At 45.3% G+C, this 20149-nt stretch overlaps 1 protein-coding gene across 1 annotated transcript in view; it reads right to left on the bottom strand.

Annotated features, from left to right (window-relative positions):
- Window positions 1–20149, bottom strand: part of ALPK3 (alpha kinase 3) — a 47601-nt gene that overhangs the window by 14018 nt on the left and 13434 nt on the right. Inside the window, exons 4-5 of the mRNA XM_046652257.1 lie at window positions 14083–14200; window positions 12243–13476 (exon numbers count right to left, since the gene is read on the bottom strand). Of these exons, the coding sequence (XP_046508213.1) occupies window positions 12243–13476; window positions 14083–14200 (1352 nt within the window). The remainder of the gene's footprint in view (window positions 1–12242; window positions 13477–14082; window positions 14201–20149) is intronic.

The raw sequence follows: 20149 nt of genomic DNA, 5'->3' as shown, positions 1-20149 counted from the left end.
AAATACAGGATATTTAATTGTACAAACATTTATTTCACTCAGAAATAAAACTTTGGTAGAGAGGAAGAGGAAATATTTTATCATCACTCAGCATAAAAAATTAAAAGACATTGACAAAAGAAAAGATAATTAATGATATTATATGTTTTAAATTATAAATTACTACATACAAATATTACTATGTATCAGAAGAACCACACACAAAACCAAACAGATCACATCATAAAAGACTTTAAAATAGATAGAATTAAACTGTTTTTAAGTTAAGTATAGAATTTACAGTTACTTTACTGAGTATGAAATTCTGAATGACTAGTATGAATATGGGAACAATAAGAGTTTGATGAATAATCAGGAGCCATCAAATATAAGTCTGACAGATGGAAGAATTTTAACGAAAATGCTCCTCCAACTTCTCTGACAACCAGTAAGATACTAACAGACAAAAACTCCTTGTAGCCGACAAACAGCACTCAGTAATATGTTAGAACTTTCTTTTAACTCTGGTATTCCAGGGCTAGGAAATATTAATGTGGATATGAGATCTATAAATTTACAAAGAAAATGCTGACTTTGCACACAAGACTCATGAGAACAGAACTTCTGACTAAAGCTATCTTCACTCCCCGTCTCCCCAGCCTGATCAGTCCCTGAGTCCCACTGAACCGACTTCCTCAGTATCTCATATCCATTCCCTCCTCTGTCTCCACTGCCGACTACCTAAACCAAGCTGCCAATGCTGACTCTGTCTCGCCTGGACTACTGGAAATCCTCCTCCTCGTTGGTTTCCATGCCTCTGCTAACCTCTTATCCTCACGGCAGCCTAAGTGATCTTTCCAAAACAGATCTGATTGTGACACTCCGGGGCTCAAAAACCTCTCAGTGGCTTATCATCACTTACGGGATAAAACCAAAGCCCTAGCCTAACAGAGCAGAAAGTTCAAGAACACTCTGTCAGTCAGGGTGCGGGGCAGCAGGCATCGGCACAGCCTCCATGGATGGCAATTCAGCATTATCTACTAAAACTAAAAGTACTTATGCTCTTTGACCCAACAATTCCATTCCTGGGAATTTATCCTATAGATATACTTTCATGTGCAAATAGATTTACATACAAGGATATTCATTGCAGCATAGTTCACAATAACAAAAGACTAGAAATTACCTAAATTCCATCAACACAGAACTGATCCAATGAATTACAGTACATCCATATTCCAAATAAATAAAATCAATATCCAAGTGAAAAAGCAAGGTGTGGATAGAAGGTATAATACAGTATGCAATCTTTGAGTGGAAAATACACACACACACACACATGCACACACACACACATATTGTAAACACACAGAAAATAGTTCTGGAAGGCTGCCCAGGAAGAGGAACTGGGTGGTGGGGGTGGCCAATTGAGGAAGACAATATTCTCTATATACCTTTTAAAGATTTTACTTTTTTCCTTTTTCTCCCCAAAGCCCCCGGGTACATAGTTGCATATTCTTCGTTGTGGGTCCTTCTGGTTGTGGCATGTGGGACGCTGCCTCAGCGTGATTTGATGAGCAGTGCCATGTCCGCGCCCAGGATTCGAACCAACGAAACACTGGCCCGCCTGCAGTGGAGCGCACGAACTTAACCACTTGGTCACGGGGCCAGCCCCTCTATATACCTTTTATACTTTTTAAATTTTACACCATGTGCATATGATGCATACTTAACAAAATTCAATTAAAATTGAAAATAAATAAGTAAATAAAACCTTGTGTGATCAGTGAGGCCCATCCTTCAGCAAGGGTCCCAGGTCTATCTCTCCAGGGTCATCTCTTGGGTCCCTCCACCCGACAACACTAACTTACCGTAGTGACTATTGTGCTATTTTATAACCACTTTGTATGTGTTTTTCCTCTGCCGGACATTCTCAGCCTTCTCCTTGCTCATCTAGAGGACTCCTTCTCAACCCTGAAGACCCCACTCAAGTTTCTTCTCTTCTTTGAAGACTTCTGAGTCCCCTTCTCCACCTCCAAAAAATGTTAGTGGCTTCCTACCCTATGCAGCCCTGGCAACTGTACCTACTTCTCTCATTATACCCTCATTCTGTGTGGTAGTTATTTGTTGCAAGCATGTGTCACCTGCTAATCTGTGAACGCTCCCTCTCCAAACAGGGCCCAGCACAGGTCCAGGGTTAGAGTTGGTGCGCAATAACCATATGGTGATTGGTTGATTGAATACTTTCTGTACTCTCCTACAAAGGGTGACCTCTCTAAACTATGGGGGGTGGGAGGGTGTCTGTCTGTCTACATCTGGAACTGTCTGGAGATACGAGAAGGAATGTCATATATTTCTTAAAAATAAAAATTGTGTGAGCAGGGGTGAACCCAGTTGGTTCTCTGTGAGTTTTTTTTCACTACAGAGAACACGAGTAGGTTTAATTTGCCATCCTGTCTTTCCCACAAATTCTCAGAGATTAAGGACCCAGGCTGGTCCACCTTTGCATCCTTCCCAGGCTCAAGCGCGTAGGAGGCTCACAGGAATGAACTAGTGAATGACAAGTACCATGGCTTTAACCTTCTAACGGGGCATAGCCCCGGAGCGCTGGTTTTGGGAGGCAGAGGACAAACCCAGGAGCTTAACAGGGAAGGGGCAGAGCAGTGTCAAGAACTCAAAATCTCCTTCCCCTGAAACCCAGACCCAGGGCTAATACTGAGGCTTCATCATCTTTAAATGTTTGGTAGAATTGCCAGCGAAACCATTTGGCCCTAAAGATTTCTTTTTTGAAAGATTTTTAACTACAAATTCAATTTCTGTTACGGTCAGAGGGTTATTCATCTTATTTCATTTTTGCATGAGTTTCGGTAGTTTGTGGTTTTTAAAGAATTGGTCTATTTCATCTAAGTTGTTGGATTTCTGTGTATAATTTTTCGTAGTGGTCCTTTATCATCCTTTTAAAGCTTGCAGGGTCTCTAGTGATATCCACTTTCTTTCTTTTTTAAAAAGCTTTATTGAGGTATAATTGACAAACAAAAGTGGCGTACTCTCAAGGTGTACAACCTGATGTTTTGACACACCTGTAGATTGTGAAATGATTACCACAATCAAGCCCTTTTTTCATTCTTAATACTGGTAATTTGTGTCTTATCTCCTTTTTTTCTTTGTGAGTCTTGCTAGAAGTCTCTCAATATCATTGATCTTATCAAATAACCATTTTTAGGGTTAATTTATTTTCTCCATAGGTTTTCCATTTTCGAATTTCATTGTTTTCTGCTCTTTCCTTTTTTATTTCCTTCCTTCTTCTTGCTTTGGATTTATTTTGCTCTTCCTTTTTCTAGTTTCCCAACATGGGAACTTAGATTATTTATTTCAGGTCTTTCTTCTTTTCTAATATGAACATTTAATGCTATAAATTTTTCTCAATGCATTGATTCAGGAGCATCCAAACTTTTGATATGTTGTATTTTCACTTTCATTCAGTACAAAATATTTTCCAGTTGCCCTTAAGACTTTCCTTTTTGATCCATAAAAGCATGTCATTTAATTTAAAATTGTTCAGAAACTTTCCTATTATCTTTCTGTCATTGATTTCTAGTTCAATTCCATTTTGGTCAGAGTGCATACTTTGTATGATTTCAATTATTTTATATCTGTTAAGGCTTTTTATGACTCAGGATATGATCTCTTTTGGTGAATATTTTTACATGCACTTGAAGAGAATGAGTGTTCTGTTCTTGTTACATGGAATATTCTGTGTGTCTATTAGGTCCAGCTGGTTGATAATACTGTTCAGTTCTTTTCTTTGATTATTTATCTACTAGTTCAATTGATTACTGAGAGAGGAGTGTTAAAGTCTCCTACTATAATTGTTGATTTGTCTGTTCCTCTTTCAGTTCTACCAATTTTTTGCTTCATGTATTTTGAAGCTCTGATGTTAGGGGCAGACATGTTTTCAATTATGTTTTCTTGAATTGACCCTTTTATCATTATGTAATTTGTTATTTTTCCCTGGTAATTTTCTTTGCTCTGGAGTCTACTTTGTCTGATATTAATATGGTGACTCCAGTTTTAAATTGATTAGTGTTTGCTTATTATATATTTTCCATTATTTTACTTTTAACCTACCTATATCATTATAGTTGAAGTCAATTTCTTGTAAGAAGCATAGAGTTGGGAATGTTTTTTGATCCATTCTCACAATCTCTGTCTTTTAGTTGGTGTGTTTAGACCACTTATATTTAATATAATTGCTTATATGTTTGGATTTAGGTCAATTATTTTATTTGTTTTCTGTTTGTTCCCTCTATTTTGCCTTCCTGTTTCCCCTTTCCTGTCTTCCTTTAGGTTAATTAAGCATTTTTTAGTATTCTAATTTATATTTTGTGATTTTTACTATATTTGTTTACATAGTATTTTAATTGTTGCTCTGGGGCTTACAATATACATACTGAACTTCCCACAGTCTACTTAGAATCAATATTTTACCAGTTCAACAGAAATGTAGTAAACCTACCACCACATAGGTCCCTATATCCTCTCTGCCTTTATGTTGTAGTTTTCTTTTTTTCGGTGACAAAAATTGGCCCTGAGCTAACATCTGTTGCCAATCTTCCTCTTTTTGCTTGAGGAAGATTGTCACTGAACTAACATCTGTGCCAATCTTCCTCTGTTTTCTATGTTGAACACTGCCCCAGCATGGCTTGATGAGTGGTGTGTAGGTCTGCACGTGGGATCTGAACCAGTGAACCCCAGGCTGCCAAAGTGGAGCACACAAACTTAACTGCTGTGCCACCAGGCCACCTCTGTAGTTTTCTTATATATTACATTTACATACATTAAAAACTCCAGCAGACAGGGTTATAATTTGTACTTTTAACCTTCAAACATATTTTAAAGAATTTAAGAGGAAAAGAATAATTTATTATGTTTACCCAGATATTTACCATTTCTGTTGCTCTTCCTTCATTCCTGATATTAAAGGTTTCCTTCTGATATCATTTCCCTTCTTTCTGAAAAACTTCCTTTAGCAATTCTTTTAGAACAGATCTGCTAGCAATGTATTCTCTTAGTTTTCCTTTATCTGGGAGTATTTTTATTCTACCTTCTATACTGAAAGATATTTTTGCTGAATGTAGAATTATAGATTGAAAAGTCTTTTCTTTCAGCAGTTAAAAAATATTATTCCACTTCCTTTTGACCTCCATTGTTTCTGATGAGAAATCTACAGTCATTTGAATCATTGTTCCACTAGAAATTACTCATTGTTTTTCTCTGACTACTTTCAACATATTTTTGTTGTCTTTAGTTTCCAGCAATGTGATTATGATATTTCTTGGCATGAAATTCTGTGGATATACCTTATTTGGGGTTTTCTAAACTTTTGGATCTGTACATTTGTGTCTTTTGCCAAATTTGGGAAGTTTTCAGCCATAATTTCTTCATATATTTTTTTCTGCACTATACCCTTTCTCCTCTCCTTCTGGGTTTCCAATGACACAAATGTTAGACATTTCAATATGGCACCACAGGTCCCTGAGGCTCTGTTCACTTCTTTTTCCTATCTTTTTTTCCTCTGCCTTATTCAAACTAAATAATTTCTATTCATCTATCTTCAAGTTCACTGACTTTTCCTGATCATCTTCATTCTACTATTATGCCCAACCAGCAAGTCTTTTATTATGTTTTTCAGTTCTAAAATCAACATATTGTTCTTTATATCTTGTATTTCTTTTCTGAGACTTTCTATTTTTCCATTTATTTCCAGAGTGTTCACCCTCACTTGTTGTCACATTTTTGCAGTAGCTGCTTTAAGGTCAGATAATTCCAACATCTCTGCCACCTTGACAATAGCATTCTTTAACTGTCTTTTCCCATGCAAGTTGAGACTTTCTTGATTTTTCATGTGCCATGTAATTTTTATTGTATCCTGGACATTCTAAAAACTATGAGACTCTGGTTCTTGTATAAATCCTATGGAGAATGTTGTTTTCTTTATTTTTGTCTTAGAAGACAATCCACTTGGCTGTGTTTAGGCTGCAAGTTCCATTCAGCCTTCTGAGGTTGTGGTTTCAATGTTGGTTCCATTTTCAAAGCCTTTGCAGTGCTATTTAGATCTGTCCTGTGGGTGTGTCGCCCAATGGCAAGTCTGATATGCTGTTTTTGATAAGCTGTTCAGAACCAGATCCACGCATGAACAGCTTGGGAATAAGCTCAGGAACTTATAAACAGCTTGTGAAGTCATTTTCCCAACATTCTCCCTCTCCATGATGTCCCCTGTACTTTCTGGGTCCCTAGGGCTCCCCGTTTCAGTCCTCTGGCCAATAGCTGGGGCTTCCTTTACCCCTCAGTGTCACATACTTTCACACATAAACCTGTGTCCTGGGCCAAGGAAGGGACTCAAAAGAGAAAAAAAAGCAAAAGGGCTTCATCCCACTCTCTTGGGACCACAGCTCCTCTGAATAGAGGGAAGATTCCCTCCCCTCAAAGTTTCAGATACCTGTGGCCTCTGCTGGCACTACTGTCACTACCAGGAAAGCCCTTTCCTACTCTCAAGCCTGATCTAGAGGGCTTCTCCTGGAGCTCTCTCTGTCCATGCTCATGCTTATTTCTGGGTATCTGATTGCATTAAGTCCAGGCCAGGGAGTGCTAGAAGATTTTTTTTAAAAGGTAAACACTGCTGGTTCAGTGGTACTTTGAACCCTACTCTTCTTCCCAGTCTATCTGTTACTCTTTGCTTGTCTAAGTCATCAAATGGCTGCACCATGCATCTCACCCAAGTTTTTCACTGCATTCAACGGGATACGCAGGGTGGAGTGTGTTTGCTCCATCTCATCCAGAAATGGAACTGCCATTACCATAATAACTAACTTGATGTTAGTTATTGTATTTTTCGGTTCTGGATTTCTGGTTGGTTCATTTTCAAGTCTTTGCCACATTTTATAGTTTCTAGTTCTCTGCTGAAATTTTCGGTCTTGTCTTTTTACCTTTTTGAATATAGGAAGTATAGTTTTAGTTTTATAGTTCATGTCTGATAATTCCAAAAGTTGGAACCCACTGTGAACACATTTATATTGTCTGCTGTTTTTGCTGGTTCATTTTCATGTTTTCTTCTCTTTGTGTGCCTGCTTATATTCATTTGAGTGACAAATATTATATTTTAAACACTTTTTAAGAATAATTTGAGGCTTAAAATGATGCTATCATTCTCCAGATGATTTTTGTTTGCTTCTTCCAGGTGCCTGAGGGCACCAGGGATCTTGAATCACCTTAACCCAACTTCAGGATTGAGATATTTCTTAGTCACCCAGGTAACTCAGAGTTAGGCCTCCATCCCTGTAAGGGTTATTTACTTCTGATTCCCTTACTCCTAGAGTGCAAACCTTCAGGGGCCCAACCCAAAGACCAGGGGGTTTACCAGGGCTACCCCCCTTGAGATCATGGACTCTAATTTTTGTCTCCCTAGTCCCAGGAGACTGTCTAAAACTCTGCTGAGTGGCTCATTCTCCTCCTCTGGAGTAGCAAACAACCGCAGGACAAAAGCTATGCCAAATGCCGGGCTCATCATTCTGGATTTCCATGGCTTCCCAGATCCCGGGCCAGTAATTCTTCACTTTGTTAACTTTCCAATGCCTTCAAGTAGACATTTTAATATTTTGCACAGCTTTACTCAGTAAGACAGTTGGTCTGAACTATCTAAGCCAGCACTACCGGAAGCTGATATTCAATAAATGTTAGCTCTCTCCCCTTTCTGTTTCACCCCAAGCCTCAATGATGTTACAGTTAATGTTAAACAAACCAAAGCAGAACACAAGACACAGAAGAGAAGGAAAAGCGTTAAGGAGCCTTAAATGCACCCAGGCATGAAGATCAGGACAGACAGGCTTTGCATTCCTCATCTAGCGCACCACCTTACCTTTGCTCCATGCTGTTTGTCCTTCCCAGAAGGTCTTCCTTCCTTTCCTTCACCTCCCTAATTTCCTACTATCTTGGGATACTACGGGCATTCTTTTATATTAAAAAAATTCTATGTGATGTTTTTCTACTATGGTATTTCCATTAATAAATCCTATGCATGCTGCCGACCAGTCTGGTCTCTTTCCAGATACCTTCCCTAGTGAGTGCAGACCACCCCACTCTCCTTCCCTGGAAACCCACTGCAGTAACTCTTCATCACATCCTCTCTGTGCTTAGGGTCTGGTGTAAGTCTAGCCCCTCAATTCATTAGCTAATTCCTTAAGGCAAGGATCATGTCTGTCCTCAAGCGCCCTCCCTTCAACAGCTCTCCGAAAATACTTACATTTCATGTATTCTCTGAAAACCAAAGAACCCTTATTATAGAGGGGAGTTTCCACATCTTTGGATGATCACCCTCAGGACTGACAGGGTTTCTCAAGAAGAGACACTCTAAGGTCTCAAGGCATTCAGCAGAGCTCTCTCACACCTACACTGTCCCCTCCGAGGATTTGGGCAGATAGGGCGTTCTGCCATGTTCCCATGCTCCTGCACCTCAGCTCCAGAGATCTGAGGCAGTCTCAGAGAAGATCTCAGCAGGGCACTAAAAAGCAGCCTTTGAGGGCACTGACAGCCAGTTTCCACTCACCAAGTACCTTTAAAGGCAGGATTGCATCTGCCAGGGAAGAGCTGTCTCAACAGCAAGGCTGAGCTCCAGGGGAAGGTCTCTGGACATTCTTAACAACCCAAGAGGCCTCCATTCTAGCATCTGCTCCTCATCCTCATCCAGGATGGAAGCCTAAACTGAACTGCCAAAGATAGCCCTTATTCCCAGGAAGGGAAATCAAAACAGAGGAGGGGAGCAGCAGTATCCCATCCCAGAAGCAGAGACCCTTAGAGTACCCAACCCTAACGAGAGACTCGCTGGGCCCACATGAAGAAAACAACAGTACTCAAAAAGAAGAAAGAAAGAAGGTTTGAGTCATGGAAATAAATACCATGCTCCCAGAGGAGAAAGCTATATATTAAGATATTGATGTGTCCCAATTAGTCTTATACTTAAGGCAATCCCAATCAAAATACCAATGGTCTGGAAACAGAAAGCAGGTTGCTTGGGTCTGAGGGTGGGAACAAGGAGTAACTGCAAAAGAGAACAGGGACCTTTTCAGGGTGATGGGAATGTTCTGCAACTGGACTGTGGTAATGGCTGCACGACTCTGAATGTGTACGTTGAATTATGCACTTTAAATAAGGGAATGTTGTGGTATGCAAATTTACCTCAATAAAGCTGTTTGAAAATATATAGCTAGCAAGTTTTACTAAAAGAACATTCAAAATGCAAATCTGACTTCAGTTTTTCATGAAAGGATTTAACAGCCTTTTGATCTTGTTAAAAATAACTCATCATGTCTTTTAAAAGTAGTTTTTTAAAATGGTGAATATAAAGATACAAGGCAAGAAAACAACGGTATCTAGGAGTTGGGAGAATTTCAAACAAGGATTCTGAAGTTTTCCTAAAGGAATAAAGAAGAGAGAATAGCTAGGAAAATTTTTAAAAGAAGTATAAGAGAGTCGCTCTGACAGAAGTTAAAGCTATAATAATTAAAACAAGATCATCCTGTTGTAAGAATCAACAAACAGATTAATGGATTATGATAGACATATAGACAGAAACTAAGATAGGCTTTAGTGTGTATAAAAATTGGTATAGAAAGAAAGAATCATAAACTAATAGGTAAGGGTTGAATTCTCCACAAATGATATTGGGGGAAGTTACCTATTTATTAACCAAAATTGAGCTGTAGTATGATGCTGCATTATACACCCAAATCAATTCCAGATTAATTTAAAAGTCAAATGAATGAATTAAAACAACAAAAATTATTTTAAAATATAGATTAATATTTAACTTTAGAATGGGGAAGGAAATCATAAACACTATGGAATAATATGCAGATTGTGACATCTTATACAATCATTAAAAATGAAGTTTTTCGGATAACTTTTAGGAATACCATAAGAAAATACTCATGAAATAATGAAAAATAAAGAAAGCAAGATATAAAACTGAATCAGAATAACAGCACAAATTAAATTTAAAAAATAGTAAAATTACATATATAAAATGATTGGTAGATACCCCAAGATGTCTCTGGATGATAGAATTATAGGTGAGTTTTTACTTTCTCCTTTGAATTTTTAGGGTTTCCACCCATATTTTCTACTACGACCATGTGTTTCTCTCATAATCAGAAAAATAGTTTTTTAATAAAAGATTTGGTAGAATGAAAATATGAAAAACCAATCAAATTCAGCCACTAAAAAGCAATAGCTGCAAAATACACATAGATGTTAAATGCATTTTTAACGTGTATGATACACTTCACAATTTTTTAAAGTATAAAAAAATAAAATGAAAGCCACACACGCTTTCTGCGGGAACAGTGGAACCACAGCGACAGCCTCACGCTTCCTCCTCTCACCTGTGAAAGGCAAGCAGGGCCCTGGCCAGCAGGATGCAGCAGTCCTGGCTGCGGTGCTCCCCACTGCTGTGGGCCGAGAAGCCAGATTCACTCTCAGACTTGGCCGCCAGCCTGGTCGCTTCCCAAAAGAGCTCCCCAGGGGACCATGAGAGCCATCTCTACAGTAAGGATGGCTGTCAGGACATGGAGCAGCCCCGTGTGGGCCACTAGGAACTCACCACACCAGCTTCCGACATCTCCTGAGACCAACGGTGAGCAGGTGAGAGTCAGGAACCGATTCCAGAGCATCTGGTCTGAGGTTTGCCCTCTCCTAAGCCCTCTGAACTTCTGCCCCACAGATGAACCTCAGCACCCACCGAAATGAAACCGCGTCCCCTGACCACCCTTGAAACTGGCCCCTCCTTCCCCCACGAACGTTCTCTCCCTGGGAAGGGCAGGCCTCCCTGCTCTCCACGAAGCATCCTTTTCCCTCGGCCCTTCATGAGGTGCTGAAGCAGCTTGTCCCTCATGAGTTTCCCTCGGCTGTCCCGAGGAGCCCTCCGTCCTCTGCCCCGATCCTGTGAAACTGCTTTCAGCTGCTCCGCCTGTTTCCTGGGGCCCATGTTCCCGCCTCCTCCATCCCAAGAAACCGTCTCATCTTAGTTCCCGTCAGAATGTTGTTTCCACTTAGGGTTGCCAGATTCAGCAAAAAGAAAGACAGGACACCAGTTAAATTTGAATTTCAGATAAGCAATCAATAATTTCTTAGTCTAAGTCTCTCTCATCTATTTTATCGACCCCACGCCCACTCCTGAAACACTTTTTCTTTCTGCCACTCATCAGAAATACTGTCTTCTTCCTGTCCCACCATAAAACACTCTGTCTCCCAACACTCCTGTAAACACTGCCTGCCCTCTGCCCCTTGAAACACAAAACATTGACAAATGGGACAAACCTTCCCTCTGTCACTCTGCTCAATCCTGCTCCTCTCTCCCTTTCTCCCCCCATCAAACTCCTTAATGCTGTCAGCCATCTGCCTCTTTCTGCCAATAGTGGACGCCCTTACCCCTGTCTCCATGCAAAACATCATCTTTTCTCTGTTGGCTGATGATCCCAGAAGATGATGACACTCTTGTTCCCAGGTAAAACAGTTTGCCTCTCTCTCCCACCACGTAATATCTTATACGCACTGCCATTTATTGACACACCAGGCACTGTGCTAAGCACTCGGACTCTTACAACAGCCCGATGAAGTAGGTGTTATTATTATTAGTAGTAGTAGTAGTTATTCTGATTTTAAGACTTGCCCTAGATCACACACAGGTAAGGATAGTCAGATTTGCACATAGGTATACCTGACTCCAAAATTTTAGATAAAAACCTAGATTAAACCAGAATTTCCTAGAAATTTGGCACCTTAAAAATCTTCTAATGAGCATCCGGGTCGAGACCCACTGCGTACTGCGCACACTCCTGCTCCCCAGTGTCCCCCGTGAAACACTGTTGACTCAATACAGCCCACAGAAAACTCCCCACTGGCCCTTCCCTCCCCAGGGAGTATCGCCGTCCTCCACCTCCCTCTGGGGCACAGTCCCCTCGGCCATGAACTCCCATGCCGTCAGAAGAGAGGGGCACAGGCAGGCTGTGCTGCCCTCATACCTGGCATATGGAGATTGGCTGGGGCAAGGGCCAGGCCTGTGGTCCCCTGCTCCTGGCTGGCACGCCATCCCCACCCCACCCCCTTCTATAAATAGCACACTGCTCTCTGGCTGCCGAGGTGTTGCAGCAAGAGTTTCCATGAGGTCAGTTTCCCAGAGCGGCCTCCCGGCACCCAACACCCTCACTTACCTCTCCTGGAGTCCTGTGGCTGGCTCGCCCCTGCAGGGGGCTGTCCCGGGTGCTGTGTCTCCGCCGGGCAGGGGGTGTGGGCACTTCGGCAGAGGCCTGAGGCGGGGCCTTCCCTGAGCTCTGTGCCCCAGGTTCTGGAGCTTGACTCTGGGAAGAGTCGGGCTTGCTGTTGGTGGTGGGCTCCCCTTTGGGCTTAGGAGGGGCAAATCTCTTCCTGTTGAAAGGCCTAGTCGGCTGGGGTGCTGAGGGCATGGGCTGGCCAGGGGTAGCAGGACCCTTCTCACCTCCAGCCTCGCTGGGTACCTTCCTTGAGGGCATCTCCCCAGGGGCCCTATTGCTTGGGGTCTGGGGCTCCTCCCCGCCCTGGGGTCTGATGGCCCGGGCACTCTCCAGATACAAATCTTTCAGGGAGAAATACATTTCGCGGTCTGGGCCTGGGACAGGGGCCGGGGCATTCTGGGCCTGGTCTTGAGTGGCCACAGCAGAGGCTGGCTTCCTGATGCTACCTACTCCAGAGGACCTAGGCCCCCGTGCGGCCTTGCCTTTGGGCTGAGTCTGAACCTGCTCTGTGTCCATGGGCCCCTGTGTCCCACAGGAATCAGGCTTGTCTGAACTGGGGACATAGTTTTCAGAAGAACGGTGGCTTCGAGCTGCCTTTTCTAACTCTGGCTTCCGTGGCCCTTGCTTAGGGTCCTCATCTTTCTTTTTCTTCTTGGCCCCAGACTCCTTTTTGGGGGCTCTCTGAGGCCCCAGCTCCATGGCCTCACAGATGTACGTCAACAGGCCGTGCTCCCCGTCTTCCCCATTCTCTGGGACAGCCTCCCCATTGGTGGTCACTTCTCCAGGAGCAAAACTGTTGATCAGGCCCAAAGCTGGGTGCTGACCAGGCTCAGTCTCTCCTTCCTGCCAAGCCTCCAGGGTCCCGTCCTCAGCCTCCCTGGTAGGGGCTGGGGGGACTGGCACCTCAGCCCCATTCAGCCGCCGCTTTCGCTGGAAGCGGTCGGGGCTGAGCTTGCGCAGGGTGTCGGCCTCTCCCACGGCCTCCTTCCCGTGCTTCCAGCTCTGCTCTATCTCGCGCATCTTCGCTGCAGCCTTGCGCTTCAGCTTGGCGAACCAGCGCTGGTGGATCTTGTACTCAGTCATGGTGCCCACCTCCAGGACCCCAGAGCAGGACACAATGCCCTTGGGGTTCCGGGCAGAGGCCTGGTAAATGGCGGCATCTTCTTCTTGACACCTAGAGGTAGGAGCACGCATGAGATGCCAACTCTCCCCTCCTGGAAGGCGAGAGGCCCCCAGTCCCAGCAGCCAGAGCCTCTCGAAGTTGAGCACGCTGCCCTGCCCCTGGCAAGCCCTGCCCTGGGAGACACGCCCCACCTCAGACCTCACCGCGTCCAACCCTCCCCATTACAGTCGAGGAAACGGAGGCCGGCAAGAAGGGGGAGGTGACCAAGGTCATGCTGTTCCAGAGGGATTAGACTTGGGGCCCAAGAGAGCTCCCTTCAGAGGCAGGTGACCCACACAGCCCCTTGTGAACTAAGGATGACACAGGAGCTTTTTTTGGCAGCTGACCTCATGGAAAATGTTTCTATGGGTCAGGACCTCCTCTGGTTGCGCTCAGCTCTCTGGCTGTCAGAAATATCCCACCCCGGCCTTAGGAGATCCCAGACACTGGCGAGCAGACACGGTTCACCAGGTGGTTCGACTCGGCAGCAGAACCCTGCCCTCCATGCCGAGATCCTGCCTGGGCATCTTCATCCAGCTGACTCCATTTCTGAGGGCAGGCTTGGGCCATGGGACCCTCAGGAGGGCAAAGGGAGCAGAGCAGGCCCCTCTCCCTCACCTGTAGAGCTGCAGTGTGTGGCGGTTGCCCTGATGAGTGATCTCGTATTTTGGCAAGCCACAGTAACGGTCCAGCTCTGTGTCATCCTTGTACCAGGTCACCTCTGGCTCCGGGTATCCTAAGAAGGAAGCACGAGACTTGGGTTGCAGGAAGACCAGTTCCAAAATAGTAGGAGGAGAGAAAAGGATGCCATGGCTTCTCCAGACCACCTGAAGAGACTGGACTGGCCCCCCTGGCCTGGGCTCGCTGGAGGAACAGGGCTATCATACAGCGCCCTTATTTTTAGAAGTTAGGCCCTGTCAAAGCTGAAAACTGTTCCCCTTCAGCAGCTGGAAGGCAAATATGGAGGAGATATTTCCTAGCTTCCTGGTAAGAAAGGAAGCAAGGAGTTTCTAGAAAGCCTTAGCTGGTCGTAATAAGCTTCCTTTCTTCAGTGATCTGTTCTACATCCTCAACTCTAGTAACAGCTCTATCCTCAGAAGTCTCCCCCAAGTACCCCAACACCAATGGCACTGCCAAGAGCCCTCCTTCTCTCACTCCAGGATCCCAAGCTGTTAGTACTGTTTTATGGCACAGCTAAAACATCCATCCATCATCCATCATCCATCTATCCGCCCATCCACACCTACCTACCTACCCATTCACTGCTTGAGACCCACTGAGGTGTCTTCCCAGCCTCTCCTCTCTGGGGACTTCCATCCCTCAAGGAGAGGGACTTCCCTACCCACAAGGGGAGCTTCCAATGGTTAGAGTCACATGACCCTGCCTCCCTGGCCACATAGCTGATTGGTCCAGTAATTGACACCCAATCAGTTAAGCTAATCCAATTCTCTGATTTAGGATTTGGGATCTAGGACCTAGAAACAGTTAACCCTTGTGTCTGGAGATAAAATTTCAAAGGGGTACAGCCATGTTCTACCACATGGACTGAGAAGCAGACAAAGCTGGTCTGCAGCAAGATGGAAAAATGAAGTTGATGTTCAGGATAGAATAAGAGACAGGAGACAGAGAGACCTCCAAAATCCTTGCAAATCCTGGCTCCATTCCTTGTCTGGGCACAGCTGCACTCCTACTTGTCAATCCCATACAGCCTTACCAATGAATTCTGCTTCAGTTCTTAAGTTCACACCAATTGATTGGCAATATTTATTAGAAATCAAAGACTTGATATATATTCCCTCAAATATATATATATATTAAGTCTGTGCTGACTGCCAAGCAAGAGTTATGAAGATATGGAAGCTTGACAGCCAGGGTCTTTGCTCTCAGGAACCCTACTGTACAGTAGAGGAGGTAAGACGGATCCCCACACAAGGCAGGGATGGCCCTGCCTCTGTGCACACACTCTGCCTTCCCTACGGTTATGGATAAACTGCCCACACACCTAATAAAGCTGCCCGCACTGATCCCCTCTCCTTGTCTCGTCAAGGACATCTCTCCAATAGTCATTTCTGCCCTCTTCTGCATCATGAAACGTTTCCTCTCTGTTGTATCATTCCCATAAGCATAAAAGCCTGCTGTACTTTAAAAAGTTCTTTAAAAAGAACTGCATTTGACTCCACATCCTCCTCTAGCTCCTGCCCCCATTTCTCTGTTCTCTTCTTTACAGAAAGATTCTTTGAAAGAGTTGTCTGTACTCACTGTCTTCACTTTCTCTCCTTCAATCAGGCTTTGGTACCCACTGCTGCACCAGAATGGCCCTTGTCAAGGTCACCCAGGACTCACACATTGCCAAAGTCACTGGTGATTCTTATGCTTCATCTACCCAATCTATCAGCTTTGACCCGCCCCCTCCTTCCTTAAACGGTTTCCTCACTTGCTTCTGGACACCACTCCTTCCGAATGCTCTTCCCACTTCACTGGCCACTCTTCCTCATCTCTTTCATCCATTCCACCCTTACAACCTGGGCTTGTAAATCTTAAATGCGCCAGGGTTCAGGCCTCAGAACCATTTTCCATTCTCTATCCCTACAACCTTGGGCATCTAACCCCATCCTGGGGCCTTTAAATATATCCGTAGGCTCATGACTCCCAAATTCGTATCTGCAGCCCAGACCTCTCCCCTGAACTCCTCATTCTTATTTCTGACTGTGCACCTGACATCTCACTCGGAGGTCTAATAGGAATCAAACACATCCCAAGTCAAACTTCTCATTCCCCTCTCTGAGCCAGTTCCCACATAACTCAGTAAATGGCAACTCCATCCTTCTAATTTGGTTCAGGCCAAAAACGAGGAGGTAATCTTGTATTCCTTTCTTTTTCTCAGGTCCACTACATGAGACAACGCTACGGGCCCTCTCTTTGGAATATATCCAGAATCTGATCACTTCTTGCCAGTCCCCACCACCAAGCTGGTCCATCCCCATCCTCTCAGTTTCTGCAATAACCTCCTTGCTGATCTGACTGCTTCCATCTTGGCCTCTCTTCAGCCCGTTCTCAGTTCAGCAGCAGCCAGAGGAAGCCTTTTAAAACAAAGTCAGATCATGGCACTCCTCTGCTCAAGACACCCCCATCGTTCCCATTTCTTAAGGCCCTCATGGTCTGCACCCCATGACTGCTCTGGCCTCAGCTCCTTGGACTTGCGTGCTGCACTCCAGTCACATGCTCCCGCTGGCTCGTCTCTAACGCACCATGTGAGCATCACACCTCAGTTCTTTCAGGCTCTGTTGGTACGTTACCTCCTCAGAGAGGCCGTCCCTACCCGCCTGTGCAAAACAGCAACTCTCTCTCCCTGGCACTTCTTATCCCTCTTACTACGTTTATTTTTCCTCAGAGAAGGCATTGCTCCCTGAATGAGTTCGTTAGTTTATGTGTATCCTCTCCAACTGCCCATGGAATTGTCAGCTCCATAACTTATCTGTGTTACTCACTGCCATCCCAGAATACATAGAGCCTGGAATGGAATCAACACTCATTAAACATTCACAGATGAATAAATGAAGTAAAGCACTAAGTGCTCAGGGTGCAGAGAAGGGAGCAAGCACCTTGGCTGGGGAACCAGGAAAGGCTTTATGGCATGAGTTAAAAAACTGGCCTTGAAGGGTGGGCAGAATTTCAGAAAATGTGGGTTCAGTGCCTGCGTGTCCCCTTCACAGCACTAATCGTGAGACTGTGATTGACTATTTCCTTGTCTGTCACCCTGCTGGACTTAGGTTCCATGTGAGCAGGAAGCTTATCTTCTTTACTGCTATATCCCCACCACCTAAGACAGTGCCTGGCACATAGTAGCTACTTAATAAAAATCTGCTGGATGAGTAAGGGAAAGAGCGAACAAACAAACACGAGGCAGATAGGAAGGGCACGCCTGACAAAGGACCGTGACAGTAGAATGTGGGGTGGAGAGCAAAGGGCAGGCTGGGGACTGTGTACAGCAGCAGGGAACAAGGGAGGCGAGGCTGCCGCTGGGTTGGCCAGGAACAAACTCTGGGCAGCCCTGACTGTAAAGCGAGCCCCATGTTTCCACTGTGAGCTAAAGCCCTGGTTACATCACCGTGCGTGTGGCCAGGGCCAGCACAGGTGTCCTCACCAACCCGTGGGATGATCTCACCCTACGAGGGCCCAGCTCAGAGTTCCCCAACCCACAACCAGCCAGCAGGGCCTCAGCCCCCAGGGCATCTGAGTCCAGTCAGGCTGGGGCGAGGGGGAGGGCTGGGGCAAGGAAGGGGACGTTGAATGGACTCCACAGCCCCAAGGTGGAGGCCTCAGCCCCCAGGGCATCTGAGTCCAGTCAGGCTGGGGCAAGGAGGGGGACGCTGAGTGGACCCCACAGCCCCAAGGTGGAGGCCTCAGCCCCCACGCCCTGCTCTAATGCCTCTTCACAAAGTGGGGGCCAACCTGACCGCTTAGGGCTCCACGGCAACAATGGGTTTTGGAAACAACTTTATTTCGGGAGAAAATATTTCCTTGTCACCTGGATAATATGAACTGTATTTTAAAACACAGAAAAGCGGGAGAGGTCCTTGATCCCCAGCTGCACACACGTGTATGCCCATGTGTGCACCCACAGGCAGGCGTGCACACACACACACTCGGCCCTGGCCAGGGGAGCCCACAGCAGCGCCGGAGCCTGTGGCCTGCCCTCTTCCCCCTGACGCCCTGAGACCTCTGCTTCACAGCCAGCAGGCCTGAGTCTGGAACCCAGCTCAGAGTCTCGCCGCCTTGTCCCAACCATTCCCAGTCTGGAGAAGCTCAGATTCAAGGGGAGAATAATGATGAACGTAAATTTAGCGTTTTCAAAGAGCTTTCAAAGATAGAACTTCATTTGGCCCTCATTATAATCTGGTGAGAACAATTGCTAACATTTCTTGAAGGCTTACTATGTGCCAGATATTGAGCTGAACATTTTTCATGTATTATCTCATGTAACCCTCACAGAAATCCTATGAGAAATGTACTGTTATTAATCCCCAATTTAAGAAGGAGGAACTGAAGGCCCATGAAATTAAGGCTTCTTCCTAAAGTCATCCAGCTGGCACATAGAGAAGCCGAAATCCAAATCCCTCTCTTTATAAAACAGACAGGCGGGGGTTTTAACCCCTATTTTACACAAAAGGAAGATGAGGCTCAGAGAAACTAAGTAACTTACCCAGGGTCACACAGCCGGCACAAGAAAGCCCCTAGTTTCCTTTTCCTTCTTCCAATGCTCTTTCCACTGAGTGTTCTGGGACCAACATGTAAGTTTCTGCCCCCAGCAGTCATTATGTGAGACTTATTTCTCTAAAAAAGTTTCTTCTGGAACTTGGTTCTGTCTAAAGGTTGAGTCCCTCTGTCTAGCTGCTGCTGCTGCTGCTGCTTCCTCCTCCTACCCCTACATAGGCACACACTCACTCACACACACACACACACACCCCAACATAGTCTACAATAGAGTCGAGGAGAATGGGGGCCACCATGCTGGACAGAGGTGGGCAGCCTCAAGGAGGATAGTAGCACTCTGGCCAGAGAGGCCCCTGGGGGAGACAGGAGCCAGAAGGCCTCAGTCAAGACCCACTACCCCCCTAAAGGCTCACTCTGGGAGGGAAGAACCTCAGGGCTGTTCATTTCTTCTCCAAGCCCACAAGGGCTTCCCTCACAGCTCAGCCAGCAGGGGATCGGCACAGACTCCGCTCCCTCGCCTGGACCAGGTTCTGAGCCACCAGGACAGCATTACATGCTCTCAACAGGGCTCTCATGCGGCTGACTCATCCCAGCCTCGTTTACGGAATGCTACCAGCAGGGTGGGAGGAAGAAACAAGCATGGTCACTCTATCTCCACGAAGACGAGCCGGGATCACCACACAGCCCCACACGGAGGCCAGTCTCAGCCACAGATCCATCCACTGCCCACCTTCCAGACTGCAGAGACCCAATTTCTAACCCTGTTCCCTTTGTCCTCTGATCTTCCTGCACACCCTTTCCCCTCCCCCTTCCCCTCCCACAGTCTACATTTTCTCCTTGCTAACTGGAAATGGCTTATTTACAGTGTACGATGGTGATCACAGAGACCTCTTTCCTAATCCGCTACACAAAACTCAGGTGACCTGAGATATATTATATATGTAGGGGCGAGGAGAGGGGAGGAGGGAGTCAGGTACAACAATGGACTAAGGTATGGATGTTAGAGATAGCTAGAACCCTGGAAATCTTACAGCCTTAATTAGCAGTGTTGTAGATCTCAACATGGTAGGCACTCCTGAGCAGAAGACCATGGCCCTGGCTGGTCATCATGCGACACGGGTGTTTGGCAATTGAGGCATGAAAATTTGCCCTTTGGGCGGGGCTTGAAACAGAGAAAAGCTTACTCCCATGATGACACAGGGAGTATTCGATAAAATACCCCAATATTCTATAAGTCAGACTCATGTCTGGCTTCTCCCTGTTGCTCTCAGAGTTCATGGCTACAAAGGACAGAATGGAAGAAGGAAAGGAGAGAGCCATCCCTGATGCCTGCATCTCTCAAGTGGTCCAAGGCCCCCGCAGCAGCTGCTGTTGCCAGGGCACTGGAGGTGCAGCTGAAACAAACAGGCAACGTGGAAAGTGGAAGACACTGATTTTGTCGTCAGCAAGTCAAGTTCACTGCGGTCATTTG

Source organism: Equus quagga, chromosome 2, assembly GCF_021613505.1.
Source record: "Equus quagga isolate Etosha38 chromosome 2, UCLA_HA_Equagga_1.0, whole genome shotgun sequence".
In the NCBI taxonomy this organism is placed as follows: domain Eukaryota; kingdom Metazoa; phylum Chordata; class Mammalia; order Perissodactyla; family Equidae; genus Equus; species Equus quagga.
The sequence above is the reverse complement of the archived record's forward strand: the minus strand, read 5'-3'. Positions and strand labels throughout refer to the sequence as shown.